Below are 17,938 nucleotides of genomic sequence, written 5' to 3' on the forward strand. Positions count from 1 at the left end.
AGTGCAGCTTTTGAGCAAATTTCACTGCCCCCCTAATAATATATATATAACCCACACACACACACACACACACACACACACACACACACACACACACACACACACACACACACACACACACACACACACACACACACACACACACACACACACACACACACACACACACACACACACACACACACACACACACACACACACACACACACACACACACACACACACACACACACACACACACACACACACACACACACACACACACACACACACACACACACACACACACACACACACACACACACACACACACACACACACACACACACACACACACACACACACACACACACACACACACACACACACACACACACACACACACACACACACACACACACACACACACACACACACACACACACACACACACACACACACACACACACACACACACACACACACACACACACACACACACACACACACACACACACACACACACACACACACACACACACACACACACACACACACACACACACACACACACACACACACACACACACACACACACACACACACACACACACACACACACACACACACACACACACACACACACACACACACACACACACACACACACACACACACACACACACACACACACACACACACACACACACACACACACACACACACACACACACACACACACACACACACACACACACACACACACACACACACACACACACACACACACACACACACACACACACACACACACACACACACACACACACACACACACACACACACACACACACACACACACACACACACACACACACACACACACACACACACACACACACACACACACACACACACACACACACACACACACACACACACCTCTCTACCTAGAAAAAAGAGGGCATAAGATTATTCTCTCCTTCCTACTCCACATATCAAGAAGCCAACACACTGACCCTTTCTGACTCTCACTGACCATCACCACGACCCTCATCTGCAAATTTGGTAAGAAGCTTCTACACCATCCCCATATCGGCTCCTACTACCACCTGAGATCCCTTGTGAGAATTGCTGTTCGACACCTCAACCAAGATCCAGCCCATAATGCACCTAACTGATCGCTATAAGAACAGCCCAGTCCCAACCATTTTATCAATAACTTGTAATAAATCAGTATTCACTCCTGTGCAAACACTGCCTTACACTGTCACTATGTTGAAATGAACTGTAGTTTGAGCTCTACCTAGTTATTATATGTCTTATTTGTGTCACATATGTTACTTGTATTATTTGTAATTCAACTATATTTTCAGTTTTCAAGCCTTTCTAATAAACTTAATTACATATATATATATATATTATTATTACACACAACCCACTCAAATTATACACACAACCCACTCAAATTACACACAACCCACTCAAATTACACAACCCACTCAAATTACACACAACCCACTCAAATTACACACACAACCCACTCAAATTACACACACAACCCACTCAAATTACACGCACAACCCACTCAAATTACACGCATAACCCACTCAAATTACACACACACAACCCACTCAAATTACACACACAACTCACTCAAATTACACACAACCCACTCAAATTACATACATAACCCACTCAATTCACATACATAACCCACTCAAATTACATACATAACCCACTCAAATTACATACATAACCCACTCAAATTACATACATAACCCACTCAAATTACATACATAACCCACTCAAATTACATACATAACCCACTCAAATTACATACACAGCCCACTCAAATTACATACATAACCCACTCAAATTACATACATGACCCACTCAAATTACACACATAACCCACTCAAATTACACACATAACCCACTCAAATTACATACATAACCCACTCAAATTACATACATAACCCACTCAAATTACATACATAACCCACTCAAATTTCATATGTAACTATTCAAAGTTAATCTAACCACTTATGGATTTAATGTGTCTCATCAGTTCAATGTGTGTACAGTACAGTACCTATTTTGTTGCAGGGTGGTGTGGCAGGAGGTGGAGCAGGCATACCTAACCCATTTTTTGCCAATGGAATGCCACAGGCTGTTCCCCCATCAATACAGCTCTCTGCTGCAAACCCGTTTGCTCAGGTACAATATCTTTGTTTATGAGTTCTTTTATAACCTAAGCTTGTCTAGGATGACATGTAAATATACCTGCTGAAGGTTTGAGGGTTTATACCCCGAGGAAGCCTTCAATTTAAGGCCGATGTATCAAAAACATGAAGGGTGGCCTTCTGCCCCACAAGCAGTTATAGTCCTTAAGAATGTGTAAGAAAGAAACTGTAGTACTGGGAGCTAATAAGTCTATTGCTTCACAACATGTTGCAGATTTCTTCAGTTTTATTTCTACTGCAACTGAGATTTTATGGTGATTTTTCTTACTGGCATAACTGAAAACCTTAAGTGAATTCTGTGTGAGGGAGATAGGGCAGGTGGCTGGCTGAACTCAATGGAAATTCTCCACCCCGGCCATTTTATAACGACAGTATGCAATTTCACTATTATTCCTGTATTACCATATTTAGGTTCTTTGGTGCCGGGTTAATAAAACATTATCGTAAAATTATGAATCAACCCCCCCCCCCCACACAAAAAAAAATAAAAAATAAAAAAATAAAAAATTTCCACATACATCCCCAGATGAGTTATTGAGTTGTATTAAATTCCTAGTGCTTCGTTTATGTAGCATGAACAGCAGTGACCAGCCAGCAAGTCCCGGCATCTGCTTGTCTCAATGTTTGTGTATTGGTGTCACCCAGAGGATGATTAATGAGAAGGAAAGAAGCTGTTTATATAAAATAGAACTCCGTGTACCTTTTGTACAATACTGTACAGTATCTTTGTGTTACTGTATTCTTTATGCATTATGTATGATATTTAATGTTTATTAAAGGTGGTTTGGAACAACTTGTGGGTATTTTGGGGCCTTTGGAACCAAACTAATTATTTGTATTTAAATCAATTTAATTATAATTCACAATGTCGTCTGGTACTGAACCCATGATTTAAATGGAAATAAATAGGTTCCAGTGGCCAAAAATACTGTTAGCTTCTTTCCTTTTTATAATCATCATGTGGGTCACACCAATACACCATGGAGAGGGCCAAAGGCCAGTTGGTAGTGACCACACTGTCAATAAAGCACCAGGAAGTTAATACCACGCAATAACTCATCTGGGGTCGAGTAAGATTTTTTCATTAAAATTTATTACACTAGTACCACAACATTCGCGAAGGATAGGTTTCTGGGGCACCTGTGAATATAGAATTTGAAATAAAATTCTTTAATACCCTATCTATAATATTTTATTGTTCTGTAAATTAAGGAAAAAAATAATTATAAGATTTTGTAAAAAAATATTTAAGCTGTCTAAATACTACACAGGTATGTACAGTTACTTTATACATTTTTATTATGTGTTTATAAAAATTAAAGAGAGCAAGTAAATGTGGTGTGGTGTTACGGAAGTCAACTGGATTGCAGTATCCTTGACACGTTATCTGATGCCTGCCTCACACGGCCCATACCGTACCACCACCATTGCGCCATCATCGCACACACGGATGCATGCCTCACACGCAACGCTGTGAATGAAACATTCATTAATACTGAATATTAGGTTTTCCTGGAACAAACTTATGACTGGGAAGAAGATATAACTTATCCCAGTCAAAAGCGTAATATCAACATTACGGGAGCAAAATAATTAGCAGTGTTGCTTATATATATAAAGTGTATTTTTCTTACTTCAAAATGGCTGCCATAGAAGCCTCCGTAATGATAATGAAGATATTACTACTCCTTCTGTAACCCCCTCCGTCTTCTTCCACAATCAAGGCCACGCCATTTTTTATTATTATTATTATTACTACTACTACTACTTTTTTTTTTTAACGTGGCCTCCAGCCTCCCCCAATAGCCACACCTTCGCCACCATTTATTTACCTTAATATTAAATATCCTAATACATAATAAGCTATCCTATCTGTGTTAAATTAGTTGAGCCGCAGATCTATGCGGCATTCAGTGACTGTAGCCTCATAGTCAATATCTGCAGCAGTTGTCGGAGTAGGGGCAGAAGCTCTCGTTCCCCTGAGGCAGAGCAAAGCCGACCGAAGGAGAGAGAAGGACAGTCGACATCTCATCCAGGCTGTAACATAACTTCTGGGCTGCTGCTTCTGTTCGGAGATCAACTCCGCGAGTCTGGCGTAGAAACATCTTGCACTTGGGCCCATCCCACCAGAGGTTGTGAACACTAGAGGAGTGAAGCTGCCTTGATCAACGTTTTGAATTCTCTCCCCATACGCCCTTCTCTTGTCGTTCTCGTTCCTCCTATGTGCAGCATCGAGAGCTAGGTTACGGTGACAAGTGGCCATGGGATCAAAAATCCTGATGTCGAAGAAAGCTCGCTGTCCCCGCGTCCAGAATCCTCGAGCACTGACGTCCACACGGGCATCGTTAGATGTGTTTGAAGTCCTGTGTTGGAAGATCTCACCATCCAGTGGAAGGAGGGTCGGTTCTACCATGACGTCCCGGCAGATTTCCTTCAACATATTTGCTGTGAGATCCCTTACCTCATCATGCCTCATGCATATGAAGCCCCCCCTTCTTGCAGACCATGGCGTGATCGCCGTCAAAGGAAGAGCCACACACGCATTGGGAGGGCAAACCATCCACTGGCCAACCGTATCTTAGAGCAATGGCATCTGTAAATTCTTGTTTGTTAAGGCTGAAACCATTTGCTCTTATTGGTAACGTAGTTAACCAGTTCGAGGCGCCCACCTCCTGCGCTATAGCTACTTTTTTTGTCAAATTTTCTGGAACCTGCAGCAATAGTTGCTGCAACATGTCATTTTGGCAGTGCTTCCGATCTGTTGTAATGGCCCTACGGATCTTATTTACTTCGCTGGTGTCCACTTCCCCTGTTGCATTCTGGGCTATTATGTGGTCAGTGAGGGCTGCCGTGAGCTTAAGTGAATTTTGATGTTCAGTGTCAGCAATCTCCTCTGGATTAGTTAGTCCCATCCCTCCCAGTCTTGGTGGAAGTGCAAGAAGTGTTCTTTCTGCTGGGGTTAAGTCAGGGTGTTTCACTAGTTTGGGAATGAACTTGACACTGATAGCTTCTTCCAGAGGGTGGAGGAGGGGTCCGATCTCAGGGATGGTACGCATCAGGTAGTTCCAGCGATGCTTGACTCCATGGATGAATGCTGCAAAGGCCGCATGTGGCTCTGTGTTAGCAATCTCAGATAGAGCTTGGATTTCGCTAACCCACTCATTCACCTTTCCCGCTACGTACTCGGTCTTGAAGTCCGTAGTGCCAATTACAGCGCCTAGATGGCTTTGGCCGTCCTTAGTTATTTTGACCTCACTTCCGCCAAAAACCTCCAAAGCCCGTTCATAATGTTCTGGCTTCACGATGAGGAAGGACTTGCTAGCGTTTGGGTGGTACCCTATTTGTGGACCTCGCGATGTTACCAGGTCCCACCACTTTTTGATGCACTCCACTTTTCCTGCTCCTGTAAGGTCATCAGCATATGCCACTTGTTTGACCCCAGTTGTTTCAAATTTTATTTCTTGTTGGAGCACTGATAGGCCAATTGCATACATTGCCATTGCAACGGGGTCACCCTGTGTTGTTCCCTCGGTCGACTGTAGGATGGTATCACCTCGTAGAGCCTTGTTGTTTACTATGTAGAGGTCTGAAGGATTCCTATACGAATTTTCAACATACATCGCAAAGCTAGGACACTCGATCTTGATGTTGTGCAGTGCAGCCTTGCGGTTAAGTATGTTGAATGCGTTTGAAGCATCCACCAGGAGAACGGCCTCACAATCACGCTGCTCAAATATCAATCTCATGGCGTGAATGGCAGCCTCCCCACCAGCCTGGTGACCAGCACAGACTTGTAGGTTCCCTGCTGCTGCCCTGACATCGTCCTTTACCACCTCCATTATGCACTTTCTGATGATCCGCCTCAGCACTTCCCCCACCCCTATAGGTCTACATCCTGGTTTCTTTTCCAGAGGAATAAGGCGGCAGGCCGTCAGGGCCTGGAGGTGATGGCAGCATGAGGATGCAAGCTTTCTTGCAAGGGCGGCAATGGCAGTGCAGAGATCGCTTGCTACAGGGCCAAACTTGTTTGTGCTGAGGATGACTCTCCAACCGTTTGCATCCAGACCTGAAGGGCCGGCTCCTCCTCGAGTCTTCAGTGCCTTTTTCCACACCATCTCTCCTGTTATTTTCTCGAACAGGACAGCATTTGGTGGGATATAGTCACCCTGGAACCTGATGCCTTCATCTTCGCTTGCAGGGGGATGTTTCTCTTTCAATAGTTTTAATGTCTCTCTGTTTATTGGCATCACCCCACCGGAGGATTCCTGTGTGAGAGATCTTACCGCGAGAGACACTTTTCCCACACGCATTTTGTTTCCAAATTTTCTTGCCACGTCATCGGTGTTTTGCTTTCCGTCACCCGTAGATTTTAGTCTCTCCTGCAGTGTTCTTGCTTCACATAGGAGATCATCTAGGGCCCCAGTCTGCCACATTGTCAATCTTCTCTTCATTGCTGCCACATTTTCTTTGTGCTTAGCCTTTGTGTGTGTCCTCTGACAAAATAGATGTGGTATTATTGCCAGTATTTGAAGAGCTAGGGGGGCGAGGAAGCGGTCCTGAGTGTAATCAGTCATGAAGCGAGTCATCTCCCGAATCATTTCTTTGGTGGCCACACATTTGGGTGGTTCAAATAAGTTAGCAGGCGACCACTTGACAATTTCTGAGTAGGTTTCTTTGACTCATACGCCTGCATTTTCCATCGACATGCCATTCCACTGAGGCGGCTGTCTCTCATTCTCCTCGTGGACACCTGCTACTGAGGGAGCAGCATTTATTAGTACTACATTTTCGGGTTGAGTGGACTCACTGCTATCATTTCGGATATCATCGGGTGGTTGGGTCCCGGCGATATCCGCTGTGGCCGCCTGTGTCGGCTCCCTGCGATGTGGGTTCCGACACTGGTCTAGCTTCCTGCAATCCACACATGGTCGGTTGTTTCTCGCACAAAAACAATTTGTGCACTTTTGGTTCGGGCTAGCACAGACGCAGCAAAGAATGTTGCCAGGCATAGTGACCAGCACCTTGGGCGACAGATACTTCCGCCTCCGACCTCTGCTATTGGGCCCATACGGACGAAGAAACTAGATCTTAAGCGTATGGGGCACAGAGGTGACGGCCTGGCCTGCGGTGTCCGAGTAGTAGGGGCATACGCGCGCGTGTGGTTGTGTCGGGAGGGGGGGGGGTAAAACTATTATAATAATAATAATAATAAAGAACCATAAATACAAAACTGAAAAAAAGTGAAGAGTGAGAAATGATATACAGTATGTATGTTGTGTTGTCAAAAGTAAGATAAACAATTATGACTGCAATTGTGTGTAAATGAGGCAGAAAGTCAGATCAACAACCTGGGACTTGGTCACATATGGCAACAGGATCTACCATTAAACAAAACATATGCTTCCAATATCTTCCCAGGCGGCAGCACCTCCCTGTTTGATAGCTGCCTACTACCTATGCAGTAGAGTCTCGATAGCCATGGCACGTGAATGTAACTCGATCAGGATGAGATATACTCTGAAACATTTGGTAGGGGTGAAGATGAACATGGTATTGACAGAGAGGCATGTATTGATAGTGATATTGAAGGTGATGATAATGATAGTGACCCAGACTACATGTTTGAACAAAAGGAAAGTGACGATGAGTGGCAAATGGAGGAGAGAGGGTTGCTGCCCTCCCCATCTCCAGCAACGTCCAGTACTCCCTCCACTTCACCTGCCCCTACCACTCCCAGTCCCACTGTATGGTTACACCTCCCCACACTCCTTCTTCCCTCCCTCCCACACTAGCTTCCTCCCTCCCACACTAGCTCCCTCCCTCCCATACTCCTTCCTTCCTCCTACACTGCTCCCTCCCTCCCACACTGCTCCCTCCCTCCCACACTGCTCCCTTTCTCCCACATACTTCCTTCCTCCCAGACACCTTCCTTCCTCCCACACTTCTTCCTCCCTCCCACACTTCTTCCTCCCTCCCACACTTCTTCCTCCCTCCCACACTTCTTCCTCCCTCCCTCCCACACTTCTTCCTCCCTCCTACACTGCTTCCTCCCTCCTACACTACCTATTGCCATAATAATCTAAGTACAATATAAGTGAATAATATTAGTGAAAATGTAAAGAAAAAAAACCGTGAGGGACGCAAATTACCTCCCCTGACCTTGAGTGTGCAGTGTTGCCGCTTGTAATAAAAAACATCCATATGTTTATTGCATAAATCTCTTTTAGGTACAGTACATTTTTTATGCTGCTACATTGAGATTATTTTATGTAGGTATTTATTTTTTATTTTTTGCCTGAATTTTTTATTTATTTTTTTATATACGTAGTACTGTACTTGGATGCAGGACCGACTGGAAGTAATGTGACAGGACTGGGAGCCAGTAGGCTTAGCAATACTGCACCAGCCCAGGATTTAAATGCCAAGTAGAACTTTTAAACGAAGCGAGTTGCCATTTTTACTAATATTTCTTTGCTAAGGTCATTTAGTTTTTTTTGGGGGGGGGGGGCATAAAACAGAAATTAGACTTTTCCTGATCAGTGGGGGGTGGGGGTTATCATGTATGTATAATAATGTAACCTTTTATGGGTTAAGACCTCTGGATTGGGATCATCCAGAATGCCTGATAAAGGGCTGGCAGGTGAGTAAGGCAGACGATGCTGGGTTAGTTGGTGAGGAGAAAGACGGGAGTGGAGGGAGGGGGGAGGGGTTGGACCTTGGGATTAAAGTCAGTGTTATTGGCAATTGTTTGGCTTTGTTTATTAGTTCTTTATAAATTTCTTGATAAGGTTGTAAAACATTCTCTTTATTCCACTAAATTTTGATGCTTAATTCCATTGATGGTCATTGTTGTAAATTATATTTGTTAAATTTTTGGTACACCTGACTCCTGTCCTTAATCCATCCACTTAGTGCCTTCCCCATCTTCTCTATACCTTTATCACAGATCTGATGTGTAACTTTAGCACTGGTGCACTATGAGCAACACTACTTCTAATTTCCTTGCCTTTCATCTTTTTGGAACGAACAGTTGACTCATTCACTTCAAATGCATGGCCAACTGCTGACACATGCATGCTGCTATCAAGTTTATCTACCACTTAAATTTTCTGTGTCAGAGTTATGACTTAATCCACTCTCTTTGCACCAGATGCACTACCACCAGTAAATGACCTTGTGGGAACCATAACAGTTATAATTAACATTAGAATTTCTCTCAGATGAGACTGGCACTAGAGAACAGCTTCGCAGGATGCAATGATGTCACATCATGGCGGATAGTCGAATTCGTGAGAGTTAAACTCGTATATTTTGAGGTACTGGTGTACTTTACTATAATACAGGCTGGACCTCACCGATCCAGGAAGCTTGGGACCAGTCCAGTTCCGGATTAGCGAAAATTCTGAATGATTGAAGCCGAGGTTAAAAGAAGGCAAAATAATGCATAAAATTACTAATACCAATACAACTTACATTAGCATAAATCTAGCCCAGGCTTACTGGACCTCTTTATGACTAAGTGTTAGTGCTATGGCACACGTTTATTGTACACTGGACCCTCACAAGTATTGACACCTTCTCGTGTGGTGCTCCTCCAAGCGTTATGATGTGGATTAATCGTCTTCCAGGTGAGGGGGCCGATTTGGCAATTTTTCAGGTTTGTTTTGAGACTATCCTTATACCATTTTAGTTGCCTTCCAGCGTTAAGTTTACTATTCGTTAGGTGACTGTAAAGTAGCTGCTTTGGCAGCCTATTGTCGTCCATGCGGGTAACATGGCCAGTCTAATGTAGATGTTCTAGCATAATGGTAGCCTCAGTGCTCCTACAGTTGGTGTCAGCGAGAATACTTGCATTTGTTCTTTTGTCTTCCCAGCAAACTTGGTGGATAAAAGGTAGACTACGTTGGTGAAAGTTTTCAAGTGCCTTGAGGTGCCTCCTGTATGTGACCCATGTCTCGCTGCCATGTATCAGGGTGGGGAGGACCACTGCTCGATAAACGTGCAACTTTGTAGATAATTTAAGCTTCCTACAGCTAAAGACACGGGTACGGAGTCTGCCAAAGTTTTGAGATGCTCATCTGATTCGCTGTTGAATCTCTTCATCGTTGTTCGTGGTGATGGTCAGGTGGGAGCCGAGATACCGAAAGTGGGTAACATTAGAGAGGGTAGTACCATTAAGCTGGATGGATGGTGGAGGTGTGGCTGAACAAGGGACAGGTTGAAAGAGAATCTGAGTCTTACGTACATTCACCTCAATGCCGAAGTGTGCATCGGCATCTGCGTAGGTGTTCAGGATCTCCTGTAGGTCACATTCAGTGTGAGCGACAAGAGTGAGGTCATCTGCATACTGAAGTTCAGTAATGGAAGCTGCCGACACTTTTGTTCCTGCCTTGAGTCGTCTTATTTTGAAAAGACCCTTCACCTGGTACTGGATGTTCACTCCGGTGGCTAAATTGGCACTGGCACGTTTATGGAAGGCAGCCAAGAAAATGGAAAAGAGAGTTTATGCCAGTACACATCCTTGTTTTACCCCTGTTTGGATGCTCAGACTGGGTACCAATGTGCAGGACACTGGCGTTCATGCTATTGTGGAGTTGTCTCACAGTGGCGGTGAATTTTGGTGGGCAGCCAAAACGGCTGAGGGTCTGCCAGAGGGCTTCCCTGCTGACCGAGTCGAAGGCCTTGGTTAGGTCGATGAAGGCCATGTACAGGTCACTACATTGTTCTCTGCACTTTTCCTGTATCTGGCGGGCAGCAAAGATCACGTCAGTGGTACAACGTGATGGTCTAAAGCCACATTGAGATTCTGGGAGCAGCAAGATCCCACGGTAGTTGCCACAGTCTGACCAGTCTCCTTTGTTCTTATAAATATTGATGATGGTGGCATCTTTAAGAGCTTGGGGGATTTCCTCCTTTTCTCATATATTCTCCAGAAGAGAGTGGAGACGGCTGGTAAGCAGAGGTCCTCCTGCTTTATGCACCTTGGCTGGGATTCCATCAGGCCCTGATGCTCTGTTATTTTTCATCTGTTTGATGGCAGTAGCTAATTCGTCCAGGGATGGAAGATAGATGAGGTGGGTCAGCTCTGGATGCTGAGGGACCTGCCTGGTAGTTAGGACATCCACTTCTGTGTTTCTGTTGAACAGTGAATGGTGGTGCTTTCTCCACTGCTGAAGGATGCCTTCTTCTTTAATTAGGGAGTTACCGTCGGATGTGCAGAGGGGAGCTGCGCCATGAGTGACTGGCCCATAAAAATTTTTAGTGGAATTGAAAAATTCGTGCATCTTGTGCTGATTTATTTTTAAACTAATCAGTCTTTAGATTGCAAAGTTCACACTGGGCTGCTGCTTTCTTCTTGCGGAAGGTATCAGCTTTGGTCCGAGACTGAGGGTTGTTCTCTGCCAGTCATTTAAAGCAGCACATTTATCATCGATGAGTACATTGATTTCCGTGTCATTTTCATCAAACCAGTCCTGGTGTATTCTTTCGATCTAGCCGAGGGTCTCTGCAGGTTTTTGTCGAGTTGTATATCAGCCCATGTTCGATTTACTCTCTGAAAGCATGTGCTACCGCTGGATCCTGCAGACGCTTAGTGTTAAAACCTCTTCTGGAGGCTTGCTGCCTTCACCGTTTTGGGGCGACGTGGAGTGAATGCTTGGCTCTGATTAGCCGATGATCAGTGTTGCGGTGGTCTGGGCCATGCATGGCTTGGGTGATTAGGACATCTCGGCGATTATCTTTCTCTGACAATGATGTAGTCAATGAGATGCCAGTGTTTGGAGCGTGGGTGTTACCACGATCCCTTAAACTTGTCAGCCTGCCTAAACAAGGTATTGGTGATAGTGAGGTTGTGTGCAGCACACTTGCTGAGGAGGAGTAGGTCGTTGGATTACACTTTCCTAGTCCATTTCTCCCTATGATTCCCTGTCAAATGTCAGCATCTCGGCCACCTCTGGCATTGAAGTCACCTAGGAGCACAACTTTATATTTCCTGGGGATAGAGGTTAGTACTCTGTCAAGTTCGGTGTAAAAGGCCTCCTTGATGTCATCCTCTGCAGCCAGTGTTGAGGCATATACACTGATGAAGAAGGTATGACGTGAGTGATTCAGTGGGACTTGGAGCGTCATGAGGTGCATTTCAGTTAGCTTATATAGGGTGCATTGGCGGATGGCAAAGCCAACTCCTTAAATGTGGTTCTCTGCAGCAGGCTTACCCTTCCAGAAGAAGGTATAGCCAGACCCCCTCTTTGTGTGTCAACCATTGTCTGGGAGCCAGGACTCACTAATGGCTGCTATGTTAATGTTATACCTAGCCACCAGCTCTTTTGCCAGAAGGGCTGGGAGGAGGGGGATGGGGGAGGTGGGGTGTTGACAGCCAGGTGCCAGTTGCTTAGTTATCAGTTGAGGGGTCAGGAGGGAGGAGGGAGTTTATGTTTTTTGTATATAAATGTCACCAACTTGACTTAACAGAATATAACTTGCATTGTTGGAATTCTTGCAAGATGGAAATTAATTTGAGTATAGACATCCCATAGTTCTCACTAGACTTAAAAATTTTAATTATTAACTTAGTAAATTTGAGTACAGTCTGTGATATTTGTGATGATTTTTCCACAACTTTTATAGCATTTCTGTTGACTTTTATTAGTTGTGGAACATATCTTAATTTTCCCCATATGGTTTAGTATTCACTATAGGTATGCATTCCAAACCATCAAAGCTGCCGGATTAACAGGGTCCAACCTGTATTTATTAACATGGTATCAAATGAACCTACCCGGTAAGTAATATGGGAATTATGGTGAAATTGCATAATGTTGTATTAAAGAAGTTGGAGGGGTGGTGGGTGCTCTGGAAGTGGGGGTTGGGGAAGCTCAGTCCACCACCCAACCTCCAACACAGAATTTGTTTTCCACTTTTCATTTTTCTTACGTCATAATTTTATATATTATTTTATTTATTTCTAAGTCATATTTGAGCATTGAAATTATATTTCCACAACTTTTATGGTTTCTTATATAAATAAACATTGTAGCAGCAGCCTCTCAGCTGAAAATTGTGAATATTAAAAAAAAGGGGGGGGTAGTAATAGAGGTACCCATGAATTATTGCAACTCCACTGTGTGGGAATTATGGTGAAATTGCATACTGTCATTATAAAGGGGTCATGGGATGATGTAGGAGGGAGAGGGAGGGAAATTTTCTAGTCTCAGTCCAGCAATCCATCAACCCTACCTCCTACTTCTCCCACACAGAATTCACTTCCCACTCTTCGTTTTTCCCTATTTGTAGTTTTATATTGTATTTTCTTTATATCCAAGTCAAATTAGAGCATTGAAATTATATTTCCATAACCTTTATGGTTTTTTGTAAATAAACACTAGCCCATGCAAATTATGAATATTTGACCGCAAAAAAATGTAGTAGTACCCTGTAGTAATAGAGGTACCAACAAATTTAAAAACATGAATTTGTATTTTGCAAATTATCACAACTCCACTGCATACATAATATGTTTGTCTTCCAGAAGCAAACACAGTAGTGTACTCATTTATTGCTGTATTCCCAAGAGCAGGTATACAAAGAGAAAACCTTATTCTGCACTTCAGGGAACGCAGTAAACGATTTTATCAAACTGGCCTTGTGGTTATTTCACTCCAAGATTTCAGAGAAATTTAGAAATTGTCATTTTCAATTATTATCCAATGTTACTGCCTCTTGGATTTCATTGTGGGTGATGGCTTTTACCTGCCTTAAATGATAAGCTTGTTAAATTTTCAGATACAATCTCAGATGGCTGGGCTCAGCATGGGTGGTCAACAGCCAGTGATGGGTCAGACACACAGTTTAGGAGGAGGCATGACGGCGATGATGGGAGGATTGAGTGTTGGCAGTGTTTCAGCTGGCCCTGTTAGTGGTGGTATGCCCCAGCCCGTGGCTGGTCCAGTTACGACTAGTGGCCTTGGGACCAATAACACCACCCTGGCCACAAAACTGTGGCAATAACTATGGTGGTACTTAGGACAGGGTATTATCACCTCAGCCTGATTCTGTGGTGCTACACATTGGACTGTGATGGTTGTCAGAGGTTAGGCAATGTAGCAGGTGAGTGATAGAGCGACCCTCTGTGATGGGCAGACTTGGGAGGGACCAGAAAAGGGTTTTAGACTAATACAGTACTGTACTCAGGGTTTTCATTATAAACCCTCATCTACTGCCCATATTAACCAATTCTTTTGATATCTGGGCCAGTGGTTCAGACAGTTCCAGAAGCAATATTTGTTTACCTGATACCTGTACTAGATAGGTTATTAGCCTAACCATAGCTGATATTTAAATACCTATAGTCATTTCATCACTATATTTTGTCCAGTTTGTTAATGCTTAACAGTACAATAAGTCGAGAACCAAGGCCAGCTTGATTGCAAGCCTCCCCAACCCTCTTTGGGCCTTCTACCTAAACATATAGTGAACACCCTGAGTACTGCCACTCAACCACAACAGAACCATCCTGCAGTGTGCCAGAGGCAGCTGGTGTATGCTGGGTGAGCTATGATGTGGTGGAAAGTCAATAATAATTGAATTGAGTTATTGTTGCCACTTGTTATTATTTAATGTATCCAAGAATAGAGACTTGTTACAGTCTCTTCCCTGTTATCCAGTGTGTGAGGGCTCATATAAAATTATAGCCCCATAGTAATATGCAATAGAAGTCTATACAATTGTAATAAGTGAAAGAAACGGAAAAGAATCAGCAACATTTTTGTGGTTGGAATGCCATTTCCAATTCATTCTTAGAATGATACTAATGTGATTCTTAAGTACATTATAATAAACAAGTTTCCTATCATCATGAACCTCAGGCTGGACACCACCTGTAAGAACAAGCCAGCTGGTCTGGTACATCACTAAATTACTATGGAATTTTGTCAAAGAATTGAGAAGAAACTAAATATTTTTTTGATGTACTTTTTCTTTTGGATTACATACACAACTTTTTTTCTATAATACTGTAGTATTGTTGAAGAAATTATTAGAAAATTGCATAAAATGAACATTATTAATATTGTTGTGCTCTCTTTGGTGTATTATGTTTTATATTTTGTTAAGTAATATTAATGGAAGAAGTGAGACAACAAAGTAATATATATATATATAATAGGGAAAGTTGTGTGTTGTGAATTTGATGGAGTGCTGGGATAAGGTCATCTCACTGTGGATATTCCAGTATAGATACTGAAGCCTTAAGGAGATATTAGTCATAATAGTACAGTAGGCATTTTGTAATGTTTACAGTATTTCATGGTGAAAAAAATTTGAAAAAAATTAATAAAAATAAAAATCACTGTTATGCTTTTGAAATGGGCATTCTGAAGTATCCCTAATTGAGGGAATTATTAGTCCATGCCACTGTGTGTGTATTATATATATATTATTGGTCCATGCTCTCTCCAAATGATGTAACAATTCTCTGCTTTTTCCTTGGCTTTAAGTTTCGTTTCATCATAGATGGGCTACAATTGATTAATAACTGCTTTGTTTATAGCATTTTTATACCTCTGCATGTTTCTATTCATACTGTATAGTGATGTGGTATTTCCCGTGGTCTTTAGTCTGTCATCAGTCATCTTTCCATTTGTTAGTTTTAGTATTGTTTGTTGGATTATTTTAAGTCTTGGAAAACATTGCTCACCCTTCAAATTTTTTCCTCCATTAAGTTACAAGCATACTGTACCATACTCTTATAGACAGTTGAAAGTTATTTGTTTTTGGTGTATCAAAATGATGAATTGTGTTTTGTTTTTGTTTTTTCACTGTACAAATAGTTTAAAGGGTCGTGTGGGGTTCAACAGTTACACAAAAATTTTTGTGAAATCTGTGTGTGTACTGTATGGATGTAAGTATGTATGTATGTATGTATGTATGTATGTATGATCATGGTGTGTTCCCAAAAATCAAACTTAAGGCCAATTTTGAACCCTTGAACTAAAACATGTATAATGAATTCAAATTTGGTGGCATGTACTTTTTTTTTTTTTTTAGACCTTAAGACACATGCTGAATCCTTTACACTCAGACGGGAGAGGTGGGCAGGTGTTGCTCATTGAACCTGGGATTTTTGACTTAACATACATTTTATATACTGTATATACATATTGTACTGTAGTGAACTCTGAAGTGTCATTCTAGAATGTCAGGACTCATTATTATTATGTACGTGGTAATCTTTGCATATGAATATGAAAGATCTTGAATTTTCCTTATAAATTAGGTAAAATTAGCAGATGTTTATAATGGTGAGGTAATTTTCTCAGTAGGGTCTGAGGTTTGGGTGACATTAGGATAAATAGTAATATCTGTTAAATGAACCAAATTCTTTAAATACAAAAACATAATTTTGTTTACCTCAAATAAAAATGAATGTTAAGAACATCTTCTCAGGGGGTTGATTGTTCTCGGCAAAGCCATTTTCAAGTCTAGCAAACTTTATGTACAAATGATGTTTTGTCATAGTTGTATGTTCTGTTGTTCTCTTACTTAAATGCTTTTATTGTACAATTTTTATAGCCACCATTTTTTTTTATTATTTAACAAAAATGTAATAAAGAAATTCACCTTAAAAATTTTGGAAGGCCTCCTCACAATTACTTCTACAGTCAGGAAAGTGATTGGAGCTCCCCAAGCCACCATTAACAGCCACATTTTTGGTGTAGTACAACATTGAGTAACAGGCAGATGGAGTCACCCACTTGTGATTACTGTACTAGCCTTCGCTTTTTCTAAATACACATTCCAAAAAAAAAAAAAGTATTGTTCCAATTTTGAACCCAACATGACCCTTTAAAATATATTTTCCACTGACCATAAAAATTTTTACCCTTCACAACTTGCCCCATCACACACCATAGGCTGGACAATTGTAAATAATGTACCTGTACAACAAACAATAAGCATGAAACTCTGAAACTCTTGCTCTATATATATATACGTATATATATATATATATATATACACACACACACACACATACATACATACACAGTGGTCCCTCGGTTAACAAACGGTTTGATTAACGAAATGAATTGGCTCCCATAAAGATCTTCAATTTAGTTAATGAACAAAACTTTGATTAACGAAATCCTTACGACAAACACGTTTTGTTGTGAGCATCAGCTGATCTGCTAGTCCACCAATACAGTAATCTGTTCTATGTTTACGTTCGTTTCCAGTGAGTAAATATCAAGAAGGTTGCATTTTGTATATTAAAATTATTGGTCATTCTAAAATTTAGTCATCCAAGCTGTGTCTACAAAGTTTTTCAACTGTTATTTTTGGCTCGATATATGTAACTTTATTCATTTATTGAAACTCATTTACATGCACACACTGTCCTAAGGGCAAAGCTGTACTGTACATGTAATCAAAATCATGTACAAAATGATTACTTAAATTTTTGTGTATGGCAAACTATCGCTTTTTTATATTCAAATTAATCACTATCTTATAAGAATTCCAGCAATGTAAATTATATTCTCCCCGGTCACTTCTATGACATCTTATAAGAAAAAAACAAAAACTTGATCTAAAGGACATAAATAAACAAATAAATACTACACTAGACCTTGGCGCTAACTGTCGAACATGTCACTGTCACCCCCCCCCCCCTCCCAGCAAGAGTTTGGTGGTTATACAGTAGGCTTTAAGTTTTTATC

General features: G+C 41.7%; 1 protein-coding gene across 1 annotated transcript in view; it reads left to right on the top strand.

Annotated features, from left to right (window-relative positions):
- Positions 1-17,054, top strand: part of LOC121871523 (stromal membrane-associated protein 1-like) — a 44,733-nt gene extending 27,679 nt beyond the window's left edge. The window contains exons 6-7 of the mRNA XM_042373943.1: positions 2,089-2,199; positions 14,007-17,054. Coding sequence (XP_042229877.1) covers positions 2,089-2,199; positions 14,007-14,231 — 336 coding nt within the window. The 3' untranslated portion in view covers positions 14,232-17,054. The remainder of the gene's footprint in view (positions 1-2,088; positions 2,200-14,006) is intronic.
- The last annotated feature ends 884 nt before the right edge of the window (positions 17,055-17,938 follow it).

The sequence above is a fragment of the Homarus americanus genome, unplaced genomic scaffold (assembly GCF_018991925.1).
Source record: "Homarus americanus isolate GMGI-L3 unplaced genomic scaffold, GMGI_Hamer_2.0 scaffold45698, whole genome shotgun sequence".
NCBI lineage: Eukaryota > Metazoa > Arthropoda > Malacostraca > Decapoda > Nephropidae > Homarus > Homarus americanus.